This window comes from Cordyceps javanica, chromosome 5 (assembly GCF_051103115.1).
Source record: "Cordyceps javanica chromosome 5, complete sequence".
Classification (NCBI taxonomy): Eukaryota; Fungi; Ascomycota; class Sordariomycetes; order Hypocreales; family Cordycipitaceae; genus Cordyceps; species Cordyceps javanica.
Window position 1 is genome coordinate 1,107,715 of NC_139299.1, and position 20,811 is coordinate 1,128,525.

Sequence of the window (20,811 nt, forward strand, 5' to 3'; positions counted from 1 at the left end):
GTCGCATCGTTTTTAATCCCCAGACTCAACCAGGCCGCATCACATGGGCTTTCGTTGCCATCCACAATCTTTTGTCTGTCTCTGTACCCGAGTCTGTCGTACTCGCACCCGCTTCTCCCTTCCTCTGCCCTATTTAGCCCGCTCCGGACGCCTTTCCGACGCGAGAAACCAACGACAGAGCCTCGAGACGGAAGCAAGCCCAAGCAGTAGGCTCGTCTTCCCTTCTGCCGTCCGAAGCCGTTCGATACGCCTGTAGTCATCCTTCCACGACCCGACCGACGAAAGACTGCTCACACATCGGCACTTCCGAGTCTTTCGCAGGCCCTCTTTCTTGCTTTGCAGCCGCAACCAACCGCCGCCCTCCCACGATGAATGGCCACGCCGCGGCAGGGGCCAAGAGAAAATCCTCCGGGTCCCCAGATCGCGCGCCCGCCGCCAAGCGAGTACCCAACGGCAACTATTCTGAGGATGACAACACCCCGGATGGCGATGTCATGCACTACGACGACGAATCTGACCTCGTCGACGCAGGCGACATGTTCATTGGCACGCCAGTCAGCCTCGGCGAGTGGCAGGACACTATTCAAAAGGTCGTCCGCAACGTCGTCGCTATTCGTTTCTGCCAGACCTGCTCCTTTGATACCGACCCGGCCTTGACAAGCGAGGCCACAGGATTTGTTGTCGACTCCGAGCGAGGGTGAGTCTTGTTGCTACGCTTGCGCCGCGCCCGTCGGCGATCCGTCGCCCGCTGACCATGACTACAGATACATCATGACCAACCGTCACGTCGTTGGCGCAGGACCCTTCTGGGGCCACTGCGTCTTCGATAACCACGAAGAAGTCGACTGCTACCCCGTATACCGCGATCCAGTGCACGACTTTGGCATTCTACGCTACGACCCCAAGGCGATCAAGTACATGCAAGTGGATGGCCTGGATCTGACCCCTGATCAAGCAAAAGGTAGGCAACGTAGCCCATTGCTTTATAAGAATCTGCCGCTGATACAGGACTATAGTTGGCGTCGAGATTCGCGTCGTTGGCAACGACGCAGGTGAGAAACTCAGTATCCTGTCTGGCGTCATCAGCCGTCTGGACCGCAATGCACCCGAGTACGGAGAAGGATATAGCGACTTCAACACATGCTACTACCAGGCCAACGCGGCGGCTAGTGGTGGCTCCTCTGGCAGTCCTGTCGTCTGCAAGGATGGCACTGCCGTAGCGCTCCAGGCCGGCGGTCGATCGGATGGAGCCTCCACCGATTACTTCCTGCCGCTCGACCGTCCGTTGCGCGCTCTGCAGTGCATCCAGCAGGGCAAGCCCGTCACTCGAGGCGACATTCAGTGCCAGTTTCTGCTCAAGCCTTTTGACGAGTGTCGCCGTCTCGGCCTCACCCCCCACTGGGAGGCTGCTATTCGTCAAGAGTTCCCCGACGAGACCAACATGCTGGTTGCTGAGATTGTCCTCCCCGACGGCCCTTCCCACAACAAGGTCGAGGAAGGCGATGTCCTCATCAAAGTAAACGATCAGCTCATCACTCAGTTCCTTCGACTAGACGACATCCTCGACTCCAGCGTTGGCAAGCCTATCAAGCTGCAGCTACAAAGGGGCGGTCAGGACATCGAGGTGGATATTGAGGTTGGCGACTTGCACAAGATCACTCCGGATCGCTTCGTCTCTGTTGCGGGCGCTAGCTTCCACGATATTTCCTACCAGCAGGCGAGACTCTACGCTGTTGCTGTCAAGGGAGTCTACGTCTGTGAATCCGCAGGGTCGTTCCGCTTTGACAACACCGACAATGGTTGGATTATTCAGTCTGTCGACAACAAAAAGGTTCCGGATCTCAACACCTTCATCGACGTCATGAGGGGTATTCCTGACAAGGCGCGAGTTGTTGTCAAGTACAAGCATCTTCGCGATCTTCATACCCTCAACACAACCGTCATCTACGTTGATCGTCATTGGTCTGCCAAAATGAAGCTCGCTGTCCGAAACGACGTCACCGGCTTGTGGGACTTTACTGACCTTGGTGACCCTCTCCCGCCTGTGGCGCCTGTCCGGCGCTCGGCCTCCTTCATCGAGCTGGACCATATGCCCGACCCCAGCATCGCCAAGCTCATCCGCAGCTTTGTCCACATCAACTGTACCATGCCTGTCAAGCTTGACGGCTTCCCCAAGAACCGCAGGTGGGGCATGGGACTCGTTATTGACGCCGAAAAAGGCCTTGTGCTCATCTCTAGAGCAGTTGTGCCCTATGATTTGTGCGATATCACCATCACAATTGCCGATTCCATCATTGTAGAGGGCAAGGTAGTGTTCCTCCACCCGCTGCAAAACTACACGATTGTCAAGTATGACCCATCGCTTGTAGACGCACCTGTTGTGAGCGCACGTTTGAGCAGTGACCCTCTGACACAGGGAGCCAAAACCTACTTCTTGGGTTACAATAGAATCGGCCGCGTTGTGCACGGTTCCACCACAGTCACCGAGATCACCGCTGTCGCCATCCCGGCTAACTCTGCCGCTCCGCGTTACCGTGCCATCAACGTCGATGCCATTACCATCGACAGCAACCTCGGATCCTCCTGCAACAGCGGTGTCCTCGTTGCCCCAGACGGTACTGTCCAGGCTCTCTGGCTGTCGTACCTTGGCGAGAGATCTTCGTGCAGCCAGCGTGATGAAGAATACTATCTTGGTCTAGGCACCGCGACTCTGGTACCTGTGATATCTGCTATTCAGAGTGGCGAGCTTCCCAAGCTGCGCCTTCTGTCTGTTGAGTTCCGTTCGATCCAGATGTCTCAAGCATCGGTGATGGGCGTTTCTGACGAATGGATCAAGAAGGTTACACAAGCCAACCGCTCGCACCACCAGCTCTTCATGGTTAGCAAGCGCACATTTGAGCGTGGTAGCCAGCCTGTGTCTCTCCTCGAAGGTGATATTATCCTTACTTTGAACGGCAAGATTTGCACTACTATCACAGATTTCGACATCATGTATTCCAACGCCTCGCTGGATGCTGTGATTGTGCGCGAGAATGAAGAGATTCACCTGCAGCTGCCTACTGTTCCTGCGGAAGACATGGAGACTGATCACGCCGTTTCGTTTTGCGGTGCCATCTTACACCGCCCTCATCAGGCTGTGCGCCAACAGATCAGCAAATTGCACAGCGAGGTTTATGTCTCCAGTCGCATTCGCGGATCTCCTGCGTACCAGTATGGTGTGGCCCCTACCAACTTCATCACCCACGTCAATGGTGAGCCTACCCCGGACCTGGATTCATTCATTGCTGCGACTCGCAAAATTCCAGACAACACATGTAAGTTGGTCCCCTCCCACTCGCGCGGCGCCGTATGATATACTGACCAACTCTAGACTTCCGTCTCAAGGCCGTTACCTTTGACTGCGTGCCATGGGTCATCACTATGAAGAAGAATGATCACTACTTCCCGACGATGGAGTGGATCAAGGACAACTCAGAACCCTGCGGATGGCGCCGTGTAACATATGAAGGTGCAGCGGTCGTGAACGGAGAGACCACAGATGGCGTACCGGCGCCGGCTGACGATGCTGAGATGGAATAGACGAGGCTCGACGTACCGAAGCTGTGTATAGTGTTTGTCTTATATTGCTTAGTTGGAAGGCCTCGATTTTTCTGTTCACCCCGAGGAAGCAAGAAAAGCAGCGCCGGACTGTATTTATTTCTCGTTGCATTTGGCATTGGACTATGGCGTTATATGGCTATGAAGGATCTCAGGGAGCTTTCTGGAGCTGTTGCTGCGACTGTAACATTTTCGAAAGGTGTTATAGGCTCGCATGGACATGATACCGTCGATAGTTTGGGCATTTAACCGATTTGTGGAAATAATTCTTTACAGCTTGGGATAGAGTAGACTATATAAAGATAGCTTGTCTGCTTGTTATTTTCGCGGTGGCTCGTTTCCTTGCCGAGAATGTATACCTGAGATGTTTGTACTTGGATGCCTACTGCTGAGACTTCGTGCGTCACTCGGTGGTGGGGTAACTTGCCCCGCAGACAGCTAGCCGTCGCATCACTGAACTCCAACACTGCCACTACACAGCTGCTGCCTGTTTCTCTCCCTGACATTCTGGAGATCATTCTCGATACAGAGAGATATTTAATCTTCTGGATAATATCAACGTTCAAATCTCTACGTAGCCTCGCGCTGAACCATGGCTCCCGGAGCCACCTGGCTGGTGAGCGCCAACCCCGAACCCACCGGAAATAACGCCATCATTGAGTTTCAAACAACTAATTATGGCCTTGTCCTCTACAGACAAAGGTCAAGGTCCAGCTGAAGCTGTCTATTGCGCGCCTGCGTATGGTGCAGCAGCGCGATGAGCAGCTGGGCAAGACGCAACGACGCGCGATGGCGCAACTGCTCGAGACCGGCAAAGTTGACTCTGCCACGATCCGCGTCGAGAACATTATCCGCTCCGATATCATCACAGAGTTACACGAGATGCTCGAACTATACTGCGAATTGCTACTAGCGCGATCCGGTCTGATGGAGGGCGCGCAGGTCGATCCCGGCTTGGAGGAGGCCATCCAGAGCCTCATCTACGCCGCGCCAAAGACAGAGATCAAAGAGCTTGCGACGGTACGACAGCTGCTCGCGGAGAAATACGGCAAAGAATTCGTGCTAGCGGCGACGGATAATGCAGAGGGAAAGGTCAACGAGAAGGTGGTCAAGAAACTGAGCGTGGAGCCGCCGCGCAAGGAGCTCGTGCAGGGCTACCTGGAGGAAATTGCGAGAGCATATGGCGTCGACTGGCCGAAGCGCGAGAAGCCGTCGCCACCACCAGAATACGAGGATGACGACGAGGACCCTCCGACTGGTGGACAGGCACAAAAGGTACTCGAGCAGCCTATTGGGGCCGAGCAAAAGTCGTTGTCTACGGGGGACGGGAAAGTGGCAACAACGCCTGCGAGACGAAGGGCGGCGGACCTGGAAGATCCCGCAAGCCCGCTTACAGTGACACCACCACGGCCGACGACGGATAATGTTCACCCCAAGGTGACCATGGGGTCGGTAGAACTGAAGCCAAGTGCGAGAAGGGGCAGCTCCACGAAGAAGCACGAACCTGAGGGCTCTGTCCCAGATATTTCTGACTTGGAACAGAGATTTGCGGCGCTGAAGAAACGGTGATGGATCATTGTAGTGTAAGACTGTTGAAGGTCGTATTTGCAGTTCTATATTCAGAGCCTTTTCGCGTAGCGACAATTGTTTCATGCCTAGCTAAGATCCCGACTTCATCTGTGAACTTGGCAGTTGCAAGTGAGTTCTGCCCGCCGCCGTGGTTCCTGCAGGTGCAAACACCTTGGCGCTTGGCGGCTGGCAATCTGGCAGCAGGTGTCTCATTAGGTACACCCCTAGGAGGGGAGGAAGACCGGTGAATGCAAACAACGATATCCAGTCCCTTCCTACTAGCTAGGTAGCTGGGCAAATCTCACCCTTCTCAATATCAACCACGACAATCGTGGAGACCTGCCTTGTTCGCCCACGGCTTGCAATTGGCAACAAGAGGGCAATATGGACGACCTCAAGACGTTACTTCTCAATGCTCGCGACCGACTCGGCTGCAGCGGCCTGCGCAACCTCAGCGATTTGGCTCAGATGAGGCTAGAGACACTCGAAAAACGCATCGCGGGTGCTCAACACCAACTGACAGTACGCAATACTCTCTCCATCTATGCAGCCTGGCTTTGGAAAAAGGCATTTTGCATCGTACCCAAAGATTTATACCTCATCATAGAAAAATGGTGCGTGTATCTCTGGGGTATTGGATGCACCCGCGAGATGGCACGTGTTGCTTGGACACAAGCACAAACAATGCTTGGGCCTATGACGGCGGCCCAAATTGGTTCGCTGCACATGAAGATTGGGTCGGCTATCACGAACCAATTTCCCACCGTGTCACTCACCAAGCGCAAGCACGCTGTGCTAGAAGATACTGTCGGTCCTGACAAGCAACCTGTGGTCGAGGAAACAAACCATCAAAACGTGCATTTACCACCCACGAAAAAGCACAAGGCCAGCCACATTGCTAAAGGCGTATCGGCATCTCCGTTCTGCCAGCCAGTACCCATATTCCCTCAAAGCGTACCTATCAGTAAGAGAGACTTTCTCTCTTTGTCCCCCAGCAACCAGGACCCGAACTCGCATTCCTTGCAAGACGCGGGAGGCCGCGTTAAAGAGGAGAGCAAAGCACCACGAAGACGAGAACGCTTGCTGCTCGACATTGAATGTAAGTGGAGTTCAATACTTAGGCGACGATGTCGGAACTAAAACACAACAAAAGATAATACACCTCACCTTTCGGCCGATGATGGCTCACATTGGAGTTCTCGCAAGAGTGCCGCAACGAAGCATGATCGGCGACCCGAGAATCGTCCACCCGCGCAAATACAGGGACGACGAGCACCAATTAAGGTGGAAGAGAGATCTCCAACGCCTCCACCGCGGGTGGTGTCTATTAGACGTGCTCCAGCACCGCCCGTACCACCCGCGTCGCAAATGCAGAAGCAAATGCAGAAGCCAGTACAAAAGCAGAGTTGGCAGATAAACAGCGTACAGAACCAGCTCTCTAGGTATTCTAAGGCCTCAGCTCTACAACTAAAGGCTCCTGGAGCTCCCAGAGCGGCAGAGGGTCTAAGTGAAGACCCGTTTGATTCTCGACTTGGACAGTCTTCCATTGCCAGATTTAGTTCGATCATCCCCGAATTCAACAAGCAACAAAACTCCAATTTCAGTCATTGGCGAGAATGTGAAAACGGCCGTCTTTCCCCCTAGGAGGAGGCAAGTAAAGGGCTGCAAATGCTGGCTCGTCGCTGACTTATGCACAGGATGAGGTGGTTGTTGAGATACCAACAGAAGACATATCGGCGGCCGCGCAGGTAGCACAAAGCAAGAAACCACTTCCAGTAATGCCAAATTCTCTGCTAAAAGTCAATCGAACCGCTATCAATGCGCCGCTGAGACAATTTGGGGCGCTCGAAGGCGTCCTCAGGGCCGCCAACGGGGAAACCACGCCACAACAGCCATGCATCCCAAGTGCGTTAACGGTGCCAACACAACAGGATACTCAGAATAATGCACGGTTACTCACTCAAGATTATGCACAAGTGCAACCACAGCGCTGTTCACAGCTCTATCCACAGCGCTTTGCGCAACACCGTGCTGTGAGTTCGGACAACTCGGGGGCTCGCATCGCACCTTACCCAAGGATGCATAACAGCCCGCTGGACCACCAATCAATCCTTGTACCGCAAGAAGGGTCTAAGAAACCTCTGATTGGATACCATCCGAGCGTGACACGCCTATTCAGAAGAAGACCGAATGTCTGGGTTCATCAAACAAATCGTGAGGTTGCCTTGGATACATGGGGTGACTTTTCTGACTTGAATCAACCGCGCGAATATTGGGCGTGGGAGGAATATGATCCGTTCAACCCGACTGTTTAGTGCATGAGTGGGCGAATACAGCGCTCGATGTCCGGAGCCTAAAGGCGTCTGAGGAATCAATGGATGTCTCCTCTTGAGTCAACGGGGTGGCGACGGAACTGCTCGAGTATCGTTTGAAACAACCCAATCACCTGTGTTAGCTAGTTTAAACAAACAGAAGTGCATTAAAGGAGAAATGAAATAGCGTTTTGTATGATGACTTTCCCATGACATGATTCCCAAACACCACAACTCCGATATATGCTAGCAGAGAATATACAGTGAAGACCTGAGCATCCAGCGAAGAAATCCCTGCTACTTCTTCGTTGTTATTGGCTTTTTTGCCCTTTGCAAAAAAAAAAAAAAAATTGCTTGCCGCCTATCAATAATTTTTCTTCTTTCTCCAGCTGCGATTTTCTTATTCCAACTTATCCAGGTGCTCGAGCCTGGTCAGGACCGCCTGTTTGCTCGTCTCCTCGATCTCGCCAGCGAGGAAGACCTCGTCGAGGATGGCGTAGACCTTGTAAAAGTTGAAGACGAGGTCGAGCTCGGAGACGTTGCCGAAGAAGGCGTCGAGGACCTCGACGAAGAAGTGGATGGCCTCGAGGTAGGCGAGCTCGTTGTCGTTTGTGTCGACGCAGACGCAGAAGAAGAGGCCGGCGTAGCGGCGGTAGACGATCTTGTGGCTGCGGAACTCGACAAAGTTGGACTGGTACTTTTGGTCGCGTGGCGCGACGAGCCGGTGCACCTCGCCCTTGACCTTGATCTTCTCCTCGTCGCTGAACGGCGCGTACCACTTGGCGAGGCGGGTCTTGCCCCTGGCGGCGAGACGGAGAGGCTGCGGTTAGCATGCGCTTCGGACACGGCCCATCCCCGGGGGAGGAAGCTGCGGGGGTTGGACGAACTGTCGGTTTTGGATGAGAATGTAGGAGAGCATCGTGATTAGGACGGGCGGTGATTTGGGGGGGAGGGTTCGGCCGGAGGGGGGGGCTCGGTCCTGGGGAGAGAGTTTCGTTGAGAAAGGGCCCCGGAAAGCCAGGCGAATTTGACAGCACTACTTCGAGCCGTTGAGTTTGAGGATTGAGGTACCGACGGGATAGGAAGTGGTGTAGAGTGCGATTGGAATGGGCATAGATGCGATACGGCTCGTTGTGAAAATGGAAGACGTGGAGGGGTGGCCGGCGGTGGTAACTACTAAGGTGCTTTCGTCCGCCAGACAGAGGGTGATTAGGGGACCAAGTTCGTGTGCGAATAAGTACCTATGTACCTACCTTAGGTAGGCGACGGTGGAGATGCGATCGGGGCCTGTAGGTGTAGGTGTAGGCGCCTCTAGCACCTGTCATTCTATTTACCGCTGCGGGAACCATGGCATGACTATCGGCCCTATATATAGGTCTGTCCGGAGGCTACTTTTTATATGCCGTATTATTCGTAATGCGTTCTTGAACTATTGTTGTGCGGCTCTATCTGATGTTAGCTGTGGTGGGCAGTAGTCGCTAGTATTATCCTTCTGCTAAGATGCGTAGACTAACAAAATAAAGTAGAGGGTAAAATCGGACAAGCTCAGCTGTGAGAAATCGGCTGACTTCTGTTTTCTGGAGATAAAGAAAAGAACCAAGAAAGAAAAAAAGAACGAGATCTAGGCTTAAGTGACCACAATGAACAGGCATTTGTACCTCACATCGTTTTCCTTGACTTGAGTTGGCCCCCTCGGCTATTCTGTAATGTAATGGGCAAAATGCCTCGCTGCATTTGATGCTGCGAGCTCTCTTGGAAAGAGTTGGTTACTGATTATCAATTCGTCCTTGTATGGGGAGTAATACTTACCCTTGATCGCGTCAAAAGTGCTAAAAGCAACCAGGAGCAGCAAACAAACCGGGACGATTTGACCGAACCCCCAGGTTGATTCGGAACCCTCCAGTAATTCTTTATTGGATATCTTGTAGTCCACAATATTGTACGTGAACCAAGCAGCGAATCCCATATTACCCAACAGGGCCAGGAGCGAGTCTCTGGTCCCGGCAATGATGTCCACGAAATCGAGCAAGAGCTTCAACAGGATATCTGGCAGATAGAAGCATAGCTCTAGAGAGCAACGAAAAATCGAATGATGCTGGCCATACTTGCCAATCAGGATACTCGTGCAGTGGGCATAGTACATTTTACGCCACTGATCCGTCTTTGTGGACATTCTCAGGCGAACAGCTTCCACGCGATTGCGGTTGCGCTGTCCCATGGTGCAGAGGAAATAGAGCAAGTAGACGGCATAAGATATCAGACCAACGATCCACAGCCACTCTGTGTTTGCTTTGGACTGGTCGTGGCTTAGAAAGCATCGCCCTTCATAGAGGGGGTCCCAGGCGGCATTTACCCATATATTGATGTAACTGCAGAGAACTATGCCCAGCATCACTGTGCAAAAGCTGATAATGGTGCGCACGCGGATCGGCCAGGGGATCGTTTCCGTCGCGACCCGCCTGCCACCGGCGCGGCAAGACGAAAAGGAATTCACCGTCAACCAGTAGTAGCAATAGCTGAGCTGTAAGTGGTAGAACGACATGGTTTTGATTCGAGACCAGGCAGCAATCAGGATCGCTGTCCCGGTGATCAGTTGCACGTCCCCCAAGGAGTCGAGAAGGATTCGAACAAATATGATGCCACGAGTGCGGTCCCTCCGCAGGAAGTCGCCCAGACGAGGCCTCAAGAGGAGCTGACGGGTCGCGACGCCGCGAATCTTGGAAACCAGAGGCCAGTCAGAAGTGTTGAGGCGCTCAGGTTGGAGGGAGAGCCACACCTGGTTCATCGTGATGCAGATTGGTTCGACTGTAGCGAGAAGAGTTGCGTACCATGCAACTGCGACAAAGCCAACGATGACCTACAAATATCAGCCGGAAATGGCCAGCGATGTGTCTATTCTGCAATACTCACACCAGGCCCTCCAATGTCCGGGTCGGCTGGGATGGCGTTGCAAGTCCATTCAAGCGTTTCCATGGATGGCAGAAGATGAGTATGCGAAGAGGATGGGTCATGGCATACTCGTGGGACAATAATCCTCAAAAAAAAAACGAAGACGAGGGACCGACACCAATGCAATCGTCCTGAGGACCATCTTTTCTAATAAAGAAGCAACGTAGGCCTGTATGTATAATAGCAAGTCGTGGGCGGCGCCTGATTCGGCCTGACAGGCCGCCTTATGACGTGTTGTAGTGATTTACAGGGTTGGTATTATTCACTGAAGGCTTTCAGGGCAGCTTAGTAGCGGCCCGTCCCTTAATTGTCACATTTATATGGAGTACAGTCTCCTCACCCATCACCTTCAGCCCTCCGTCCAACCGTCAGGGCGGGTTCACGGACTTTGAGACACGGCACCACCATGAAGGTCGAAGAATGATGCGTAGTGATTCGGTTGGCTGCTGGTATACGAAACGTTTCTCGTTCACTAATCATCGCATTTTTGCCACTGTGGCGCGGCACAAAAGTGCTAGTAGCCGCCTACAACCTCAGAAAAGCAATACCGCCGAGAACGGGGTGCCCTGTTGAAATGTAAACCTCACTCGTTTTTCGGCTGTTCATTGCACGAGGAAGCCTCGCAGTATTGCACACAAGAGAGATTTTAGATCGAACTACTGATAGTATAAGTTGCAGCTCGTTTTCAAACTCACCGGCTACTACTTGAATGCCCAGTATTCATCGATCGGAAGCTCGATCAGGGTCATTTTCCGGTAAGAGGAGAGGCTGAGAAGATAAGATCTGCGCCCCCCCCCTTCATACTAGTCAGGAGGAGCATCAACCTGCAAATATAAGCTTTGAGATTGAGTGCCCTTATTTACGAGTCCGCTCGCAAATCCCCCAGGCGTAGGGCCAGAATCTTTTAAGGTCACGGAGCATGGAGCTTTTGAACTTAGCAGAAACGAGGTTAAGATGTCGTATGACTGAAACATGCTTTCTTCGCTACATGTTCATTCCGGTTGTTTCGATTTCGCTGCACTTCGGGCCTACTTGTAAAGCTGAAAGCTGCACGAGACACATCAGTGTGGCTGTACAGCCCAGAAGCAGCCAGCATTGCGTCAGTATGCAGGAGCGGCCACAACCGGACAAATAAGGCTTTTTTTATCCTTGCTTGTTCGCGGGGAGCCGGATTGGCGAGGAGAACGTATGAGAACAATACTCGAGTAGGTGACTCGGCCAAGCCTTGCAGTACGCCTGACCTGCAGGCTCATAAAAAAGCTGTGGCATGCGGGTTGGTTCCTTTCTGGCTTCTTCCTGAAATGTTTGATTTAAGCCCGTAGATAGGGATACTTGGATATGTCGACACCGGCTGACGCAGATGAAAGGCTTGGTCGCGTGCCTCCGAACGAGTCTGAGTCGTTGTTACCTACGGCGCAAGCACGCACGGCACCATCTTCGGCGCATCAAGATGGACAGCCTAGGTCCGATGTTACACCCAGATCACCACCTAGTCCGTCGCCTTGCCCCGATCAGCCCACGACCATTGACAGGCTATCTCGAAAAATATTGATTCTCCCCCTCACCGTGCTCTATATCGGCCTGGCCATCTTCGCCTGGGTCGTCCCATGCATAGTGGCACATAGGCCGATTGGAGCCAAGGGCTACAACTTGGCAGATCGCTCCTCAACCAAGGACGGAAACCAAGCGCTATTTCACGAGATAGAAAGCGGATTTGCGAGGACCAGGAGATTTCTCCGCGTGGCTCGGTTTATGCAATCTGTAGCTTCAGTGCTCACGATTCCACTCACTTCGGCCGTCTGCTCCTGTGCCGCCGTTGCGTACCTCCAGCAGCCGCCGAGTCGGGGAAGGCGGCCAACACTACGACAGACCTTGGCGATCGCTAACAAGGGCTGGGCTGACCCGAGCATTATTTATAAACTCGTGTCTGGAGGTTGGGGAAAGTATGGCTCTGTGTTTCTTGTCGCTACCCTTTTGTTGAATGGCATTGGTAAGTACCTTGCTGACTATCGTCTGGCACTATGTATGATGCGGCATACAGAGTATGGATAGGCTAACAAATATCAGGCGCTTTGGTCATGCCCATCCAGAATTTGGTGGTATCCTCAAAGACCATCAAGGTGCAGGCGCCGACAGACCAAGGCCGATATCATTCTATCCACGTCCAAGACCTAGCCAAGGTCATCAATGAGGGTTTTGAGCTTCAAGGCCAGGGAAGATATCCGTTAGCAATGCTTCGCTCGAGGTTAGCAGCGGCGACCAACATGACACCACAGTTCCGACTGTGGTCTCGCAGTTTAGCCTGTGATCAGAGTTCGAGTAAGCTGACTGACCCTGTGTGTCTCAACTCGGGACAGTCTACTTTTGGCAACATGTGGAAGCTGGATGACCCTTTCTGGGCATTTCCACCTGCTGGTCTGGATACTGGACTATACCGCCAGTTTTCAAGCCGAGTTAGCTTTCGAAGCAGCTACGAACACGTTGGAGCAGACTCGTACCAAGCAGCCTGCAAGGATATCGGACCAGAGTCATTGTTTCTACACCATGAAGATCTGATAGTAGAGGATGGGTATGCTCTGGACGTATGCATGCCGGGAAATGCTTCGATGCCCTTGTGGAAGGCGCAATACTCGCCGCAGAAGTTTCACGAAGAGCTATATCTGCGAATCAAGATAATCGGTTCCGGCTTTGACAAGTTCGCCGAAGGAGACAGATACAGATTCGCCGGGTTATTTCAAATCAAGGCTACTCTGGAAACCACAGGCGGTTATTTTCAGCTACCTAACTACCTAGACAACCATACTCGTGGCGCGCTGCTGTCAGATAACATCCTACCAGATGGCGTTGAGCGATGCACATGGCAGTTTTTCACCGAACCGCAGAAGGGGACCCGAACAAGGCGACTGAGGAGCTCAAGAGTTTTGGTGCCACGAATAACTCGGTGTACTGGCTGAGAAATCCTGGGCCACTCATGGCTACCACGCTTGCACTGTTCGGTAACGGGTCCATGCTTGATCCTGGCGCAACTCGAAGCCTTTGCATCACCAACACTTACCCTCCATTTCATCGGTTGATGGGAGAAAACGAGCGACCTTTGTACATTGATAACCCATGCAAGTACTTTGACTGGTACCCAGATCAACCCGAAATGACAACATACGCGATACGAAATTACCTTGCCAACTTTGCTGCCAACTCAACTGAGCTAGCCAGACAAGACGAGGAAGCACTCCCATTCCCAGCTGTACGCGACAGCCTTTCAGCGGCTGCTTTCGTAGCCGTTGATGTGTGGCATGAAGCTGCGAACCGAGCGAGCGTGATGATAGACTCGCGCTTGGGAAATGACTTGCAGATACCTTCTATATCGTGCCAGGGTGTGATTGTGGCGTCTGCCCTGCTCGGCGTATTTCTTTGCTCTCTTCTTTGCCTATCGATATACAGTGCTCTGACACCGCGCTGGACCAACAAGCTGGACTCGTTTGCGATGCTACGGATCGGCGCCTTTGAAAGCCGCCACTTTCCTTTGTACCTGTCGAACAATGTAGACATGGTTGAGGCCTTGGACAAGCTGCCAGGATGGATCGGAACCGCGGAAAGTGGTACGCCTGAGAAGCCGGTAGCGCTGGAACTGGGAGGGCCAATTGGGTTGAAGAAACAAAGTAGATATCGAGCATATCGTGCAGTTTGAAGGGAAAATTAAACCAGAGTTTAATCGCCAAAATGCGCACCCAACTCTGACATCCTCATCTATGCGGTGTATGTGTATCGTGCATCCTGCTTGACAATCCGTCGCCAGGTGTCTCGTGGGGCTACTAGGTCGCTACCTACTTATAGGAAGCCGTTTGAAAGTTAAAGCTTGGCTCGACGCCACAACGTTGCGCCAGGGTTGAAGGAGAAAAGATTGATCAAGGTTTACTAATTAGCTATCTAGCTAGTTTCTAATTCAGACTGAGAAAATCGTCGTGGAGGAGTTTTCCAACATAATTTCAATACAAAACACGACGCACACAAAGACCGCGTAGACGATAGCAAACGGCTGGTGGCAAAGAGCCGGCCTGTGGCGGAACAAGGACATTATAAGCAATACGATTTCTAACCGCCATCTGCAATCCCTCCTCCCTCCTCCACCTCTGTCACATTCAACAACATGCTACTTTCTCGTCCAAACTGCCACTTTGGTATCGCTGTTTCTCCTAGCGGCGAAACAAAAACTGCACACGCCATTCTACGCCATTCAACGCCTCCGCACACAATGACAGGCAAACGGGGTCCGGCGTTGGGGCCGCTAGCAGCGGGTAACATCAAGATTCTAGCAGCCCCATGACCTCATACCTAGCAATTTTGCACCTTGGCATTGATTCGATCTCCTACCACCTTCTCAACGTGCCAGACACGGTCAAGGCTGCGACAATAGCTGAGCACCTTGAAAGGAGCGTAATTGGCTGATACATGGAAGCTCTCCCGCATTGCAGCTCTCTCTTGAAGCGGCTCGCAATCTAATCAACGACGACAATGGTGCTCTTGGCCATGCCTTGCCCGTCATGGCCGCCCGCAACCTGTTCAAGGACGCCGTACGCCTCCTCTGGGGCGATGTCCAGACGAACCAGCCCTGGCAGCGCATCCTAAAGTACTCAATCGCCAGCGTTGCCGCCCTGGTCCTCGCCATTCTGCCCCGTTTCAAGGGCCGCGAGACCTTTCTCATTCCCATGGTTGTCGTGTTCGGCCACCCGGGCCAGCGCATGGGCCTCATGATTGAGTCGCTTCTCATGATTCTTTTCGGCGCCTTTCTTGGCGTGGTCTGGTCGCTCCTGGGTCTGTACCTGGCTAACCTCGTGTTTCGCGAGGACCGCTCTGCTGCATACGCCATCCGCGGCGTCTTCCTGCTCGTCGCGGCGCTCTTGCACGGATTCATCCGATCACACAGCCCGCGACTCTTCAACTTTGTCCTTTTCATGCTAGTGGCTGTCATCATCACAGTGCAGGCGCCGACCAACGAAACCGTTGCCCTCTTTACAAATATCTACGTCCCTGTCTGCATGGGGGCGGCGGTGTCCCTACTCGCCAACCTTGCGCTCTTTCCCGAACTATCCAGCAGCTACCTTGGAGACTCGGCCATCAATACCATTTCTGAAGCCATGGAAGCCCTATCACGCTCCACTTACTGGTTTGTAACTCCAGGCGGAGACTGCGAGGAGATCAGGCAGCAGCGTGCTCGCCTCTACAGCACCACCTCGCGCAAAAGTCGGACATCGGCTGCATCGCTCCCATTTCTCAGACGTCTCACGGCCACTCGAACATGGCGCGTGTTTGCCTCCAAGTTTCCGAATCCATTCAGTTCACCAAGCCTTCCAAGTCACCAGAAGGTGCCTATCGAGCTCACGTCGCTTGCCAGCTTGACAGAGAGCAAGATCAAGATTCGCTCCAAGCTGCGGGCTTGTCGCGCAGCGCAAGATGAAGTCAACTTTGAGATATCTCTATCCAAGCTGCCACCCGATTTGATGAGACCCATCACAATGAACTCCATGTCAAACCTTGTTCAAGGCATCATTACAGTGATTGGTGCCTGTGAAAATAAGTTTGTCTTACTCGGTGCCAGCACCACGAAGCCAACACCACGCAAGTCGCAAACCCCACATGCTTCTTCCAGTACCTCTCAATCGTCTCACAACGATAGGCAACCCAGAAATGTCCGAAAACGAAAGTTTGGGCGGAATCGGCAGCCAGAAGATGTTAAACCGGTTAAAGAAATTGAAGCTGGTAGTGCCGAGTTGGTGGAGCATATTCTGATTTGTATCAGAGATTCGGTCCTGGATCTCCATAAGTCTATCAAGGAAGCAGTCACTGTTCTCATGGAGTGTCTGGCGTATTGTCTTCAGGTGGCAAAGCTCCCGTCCGGTGAAGTAGCTCCCAAATCTATATCATTAAGCCACCTGGATGTCAAGATTGATCAGTTTGCGGAGGCCATGGCAATCTTCGATGTCCAATCAGCAGAAGCGCTGAAAGCTGCAGCCACAGAAGCTGATGGTCACGCTCTCGACTTTATGCCGCGCATGGAGACATTTCTCATATCATCTTTCATCTTGGCGCTTCGCCAGTCCGCTGCCCAAGTCATGCTCATGCTGCGCCACTCGCGCACTCTTGTTGAGCTCAGACAGCAGCGCAACACCAGGCCACACCTATGGCTGCCCAGATTTGCCGACCTGAGTCAATGGCTATCGAGTGGCAGCACTGATTCCAGCCCGCCTGCTACTGAGAGTAGCCCCGGTTCTACCCGAACCGATAGTGATGCGCCACGAGAGCTCAACTCCGCAGCCGAGCAAAACGCTTCGACAGAGACTATGCATCGTGCAAGATCTGGAGATGATGAAATTGCCAGCCCCGTCCCTAGCAGTGTGGACACTGACGAACAGCATAATCACGCAACAAAAACAAGGCCGAAAGCTCCCTGGTTCGAGCGATTGCGGCATGGTGCTGCAGATGCATTAGAATGGGCACAAAACTCTGAAGATCTCGTCTACTCCGCCAAACTCTCCATTGCTCTATTTCTTGTCACTTGGCCGGCTCTTGTCCCGAGTTGGAACCAGTGGTATGCGGAAGTGCGTGGAATATGGGCACCACTTCAACTCATCCTCGTTTTTGAGCTTGCCATTGGTACGTCTCTCACTGTATTCTTTGTGCGACTCTTTGGCGTCATTTTTGGTGGTATCATCGGCTATCTCTCATATGAAATTGCGCGCGGAAACAGAGCAGGTGTCGTAGCTGTCGTACTGCTCGGCATTGTGCCGTCTATATACATTCAGGTGGCGACCAAATACGTCAAAGCTGGGATGATTTCCATCATTTCCATGGCAGTTGTTGCATTGTGTAAGTTGTTATCCCACTACTTCATCCAAGACTGGCACTGACTTGTTGTAGCCGCTGTTAATACCACCGCACCTGGCTACGAGGTATTTTATAAACGTCTAGTGGCGTTTATTATTGGAGGGGTTGTAGCTGTCCTCATCGATATCTTCATCTATCCTGTGCGAGCTAGGGATCGCCTCGTAGATTCACTCGCCGCCGCCGTTGTCCACGTACAGAACATGCAAGCTGTCATTGCTGTCGGCATCGATCACCCAGAGCGTCCCAACTTTCGTTCCCGCAAGCTGTATACCCGCTTCAAACGCGCCCGCGACAAGGCGCAAAGCTGTCTGACAGCAGCCGAGACCTACCTTCCATCGTGTCTTACAGAGCCGCGCCTCAAAGGAAGTTTCAAGCCTTTGGCTCCCATTTACAGTGAGATTATTTACGTGCTGCATCAAATCACAGATCGCATGAACAGCGTGGTTCAACTGCGCCGCGAGTACGGCTCCTCCATCCTTGAGGACCTGAACCCCCGCGTCTATGCCTATCGGCGAAACGTCATGGGAAGCTGTAACCTCATTCTCTTCTCAATTCACGAGGCCCTCACCACATGGCTTCCGCTACCGCAGTTTCTTCCCTCGGCCCGCCTCGCGCAGCTGCGCTTGATTAACCGCGTGCGCGAAGTTCTCGATGCGGAGAGTGTCAAGGGCTCAACGTCGGCGCTGCGCAGGTATGCCGCTGGCCGCCTGGAGCTCGACGACTCGACCGCCAGCACCATCACGAAGCGCAAGTTCCTGTCCTGGAACGCGAGCACCTCCGGTCAGATGGAGATTATCGAGTACCTCGAGGAGCTGACCGACCTGGTCAAGCTGCTCGTGGGCGTCAACGCCTTTCGGCGAGGCATGCTCGAGGCACCCAACTATAGACAGTATATGCAGCACAGGGGCATGACGGAAACGGCGGCAGAGCACGAGCCGACAGCCCGGGCACCGAATCAGACTGGGGCTTCAGCGACAGAAGGTGAGGACGAGTACCCAGACGTGAGCGTCGCCGCCATGGTGGGCGGTACGAGGAGATCGAGAGCCGCAACGGTCACGGAGAGGCCGGAGAGTCAGTTGCTAGAACGCGCGGCGCAGTATCTGCATCGCGCCGGTGACCTGGAGAGCGGCGCGGGAGGAGCCAGCGATGCAGCCGTGGTAGATGATGATGAAGAGGAGGACGGGTTGGACGACATTCCCGTTAGTTTGCAGCGTGTAGGCACGCGAATGCGAGAGAACAATGCTGCCGTGCGCAGCAGAGCGTTCACCGTTGGCCAGTGAGACGCGTTTATAAATCGCCGTATGCATGGCCGTGCGCTTGAATGCGGTGATGTGCAGATGAAATAGAATCAGCGCTGTATATTCATTCCGACACTATCAAAGTCTCGTAATGCCATGATAATTGTCTCATAGCCCCTCTAAAACGCCCCAAAAGAAACCCAGTTTCGCAAATCAAACCATCTCTGTGTGCGCCATTGTGAAATAATAAAAACGCCTTCGATCCCGATACCAGCATACTCCGACATGAAACCCAAGAACGGCAAATAATACATATAAATCGACACAATGAGACATATTTGAGCACATTAAAAGATATTGAGGGGCGTCTTTTGTGCGATGCGGGTGTTGTTGAGCATGGCCCTCGTCTTCTTGGGCCGCTGCTGGAACCGGCGAAAGGCCTCCTGAACGTGGCGCGGCTCGATGGGCGTGCGGCCTTCGCTTGGGGGGTCAAAAAGACCGTGTTGATGTTTGCGCTTCTTGCTGGTGGTGCCCTGGGCGACGTTGTCGCCGCCGCTTTGAGCGCGCGCCATGTCCTCCTGCTCCTTGGCCTTGAGGGCCATCTCGGTGAGGGTTTGGACCATCTCGAAGGTGAGGAAGCCGAGGATGTCAACGATATCGTCAGAGGGCTTGCTGTCGGTGACGATGCCGAAACCGGCCCACTCGCGGAAGCGCTTGCCTTTGCGCCAGGTGAACGAGGCCTGGCGATACTCGGACCAGGTGACGTACTCCTCGCGCGTCATGACCTTGGTGCGCTCGTCGGCCTTGCGGAGGCGCTGGAGTGTGATGTAATTCATTTCCTCTTCCTCGTCGTCTTCCTCGTCGTCGCGTTCGGGGACCTCGACGTTGAAGAAGGATGCCGGCTCCCACGGCAGACCAACCTTGGCTTTTTTGTTCTTCTTGGCCGCCTCGTCCACGGGACCGGCGACGTTACTTGGGTCGTCGCCCGCAGCGAGGTCCGCGTCGGCGCCCTTGTCATCCGAGTCTTTGATATTCTTGCGCACATCCTTCCACGAGAGGAAGGTGCGTAGCCGCGAGACCTTGGCCTGGTCGTGCCGGATCTGGAAGATAAGGTCGTTCGTACTGATTGACTTGGAGCCGCGCCGCGAGGCGAGCTCCGTGCAGTTGCGCAGCTGCAGGTTGTCAGTAGGGAAGGGGGCGTTGGAGAGGGAAAGAGGCGAGTGGTCTCAAATCATACCAACTCAATGACCTGTTGTCGCACAATGTCCTCAATAATGCTCGTGGTTTCGACGGAAGGCTCGCCAGTCTCGCCAGAGACATACATCATCTGTCCAAAAGTGTCAATGAGAACTCTTCTGAATAGTTCGGGCGCAGGCGAGGATTCGGGGTAGGCAACGGAGGAGGCCATGTCTTCGGCGAAAGAGGTCGCGAGATCGTCTTTAGTCTGCTGTCCCATATCTGCGTCGGACCTGGAGATGGAGTTTCTAAAGAGATGTGGCATGTCGCTTCTTGCACAGTCAAGCAAACAGGCAGCAGATGTTTATAAACAACGCTGCACTCGCCACGTAGCCCCAGGACCGATGGCCAGCTGGCGAGCCGGTTTGCGCCAACCAGCAGTCCAAAGCCATCTTCCGTTTGCATTCACTGGCGTTCGCGTTGGGGGACACTTCGACTCCATTCCGCCAAGTTCCCGGATATTTTTGGCTTACCTGGCTGATTTCCTGGCGGTACTTGTACATCTTGTCCCTTGCGTCCGCCATGATGGGCAATCGGGTCCGGGTTCGGCCTACGGCACGGGCAAGATCGGAGGTTTCGTTGTCGCTGATCAAAAATCGCGGGAAGAACGGATCGCAAGTAAACTATGAGAAGAACGCCGCCGATAATAATATTGCTCGTTGGAAAAGGAATGTCGGGTGACCGTGGTCTAGGCGTGAGAGATGGGACATGCGAGGTCGGGAATGATTGCTGGTGTGCGTCGCGATCTAAAGCATCCAAAAATGAGACTCGATGAAGCGCGCGCCACGTAAGAATATCGCACGGAGTTCGCAGCGATGGCGAACGCGGTCCGTGGTGGGCTGCTGATGATGCGATCAGATACAAACAGGGTGACGATTCTCCGTGCTGTCGCGGCGTCTACGATCAAGCGCTACGATGGCCCCACGTGACCGCATCGTACAAGAAGCGATGAGATTTCATAAACACGAAGAAAAGCCTGAATGATTTGATTTTTTGTTTCTCATCTCGGAAAGAAAAGAATGATACTT

General features: G+C 53.3%; 6 protein-coding genes across 6 annotated transcripts; 4 read left to right on the plus strand and 2 right to left on the minus strand.

Annotated features, from left to right (window-relative positions):
- Positions 1-368: 368 nt before the first annotated feature.
- On the plus strand, positions 369-3,579 carry V2A60_007571 (putative nuclear serine protease HtrA2/Nma111; the record flags this gene model as incomplete). The annotated part of the gene is made up of 4 exons (XM_083258855.1): positions 369-697; positions 765-961; positions 1,017-3,314; positions 3,371-3,579. The coding sequence occupies 4 exons, from the start codon at positions 369-371 to the stop codon at positions 3,577-3,579; spliced, it is 3,033 nt and encodes a 1,010-aa protein (XP_083114981.1).
- A 610-nt stretch (positions 3,580-4,189) lies between these two features.
- V2A60_007572 (regulator of Vps4 activity in the MVB pathway-domain-containing protein) lies at positions 4,190-5,166 on the plus strand (the record flags this gene model as incomplete). Its single annotated transcript, XM_083258856.1, has 2 exons — positions 4,190-4,213; positions 4,294-5,166. 2 exons carry the CDS (start codon positions 4,190-4,192, stop codon positions 5,164-5,166), a joined length of 897 nt encoding a protein of 298 aa, XP_083114982.1.
- A 384-nt stretch (positions 5,167-5,550) lies between these two features.
- On the plus strand, positions 5,551-7,481 carry V2A60_007573 (uncharacterized protein; the record flags this gene model as incomplete). The annotated part of the gene is made up of 3 exons (XM_083258857.1): positions 5,551-6,072; positions 6,864-7,071; positions 7,144-7,481. 3 exons carry the CDS (start codon positions 5,551-5,553, stop codon positions 7,479-7,481), a joined length of 1,068 nt encoding a protein of 355 aa, XP_083114983.1.
- Positions 7,482-7,878: 397 nt separating this feature from the next.
- Positions 7,879-10,451, minus strand: V2A60_007574 (AP complex, mu/sigma subunit; the record flags this gene model as incomplete). The annotated part of the gene is made up of 3 exons (XM_083258858.1): positions 7,879-8,298; positions 9,337-10,335; positions 10,389-10,451. The coding sequence occupies 3 exons, from the start codon at positions 10,449-10,451 to the stop codon at positions 7,879-7,881; spliced, it is 1,482 nt and encodes a 493-aa protein (XP_083114984.1).
- Positions 10,452-11,765: 1,314 nt separating this feature from the next.
- V2A60_007575 (uncharacterized protein) lies at positions 11,766-18,589 on the plus strand (the record flags this gene model as incomplete). Its single annotated transcript, XM_083258859.1, has 4 exons — positions 11,766-12,417; positions 12,495-13,122; positions 14,884-17,291; positions 17,343-18,589. The coding sequence occupies 4 exons, from the start codon at positions 11,766-11,768 to the stop codon at positions 18,587-18,589; spliced, it is 4,935 nt and encodes a 1,644-aa protein (XP_083114985.1).
- A 305-nt stretch (positions 18,590-18,894) lies between these two features.
- Positions 18,895-20,048, minus strand: V2A60_007576 (transcription initiation factor IID, 18kD subunit-domain-containing protein; the record flags this gene model as incomplete). Its single annotated transcript, XM_083258860.1, has 2 exons — positions 18,895-19,719; positions 19,785-20,048. The coding sequence occupies 2 exons, from the start codon at positions 20,046-20,048 to the stop codon at positions 18,895-18,897; spliced, it is 1,089 nt and encodes a 362-aa protein (XP_083114986.1).
- Positions 20,049-20,811: the final 763 nt, after the last annotated feature.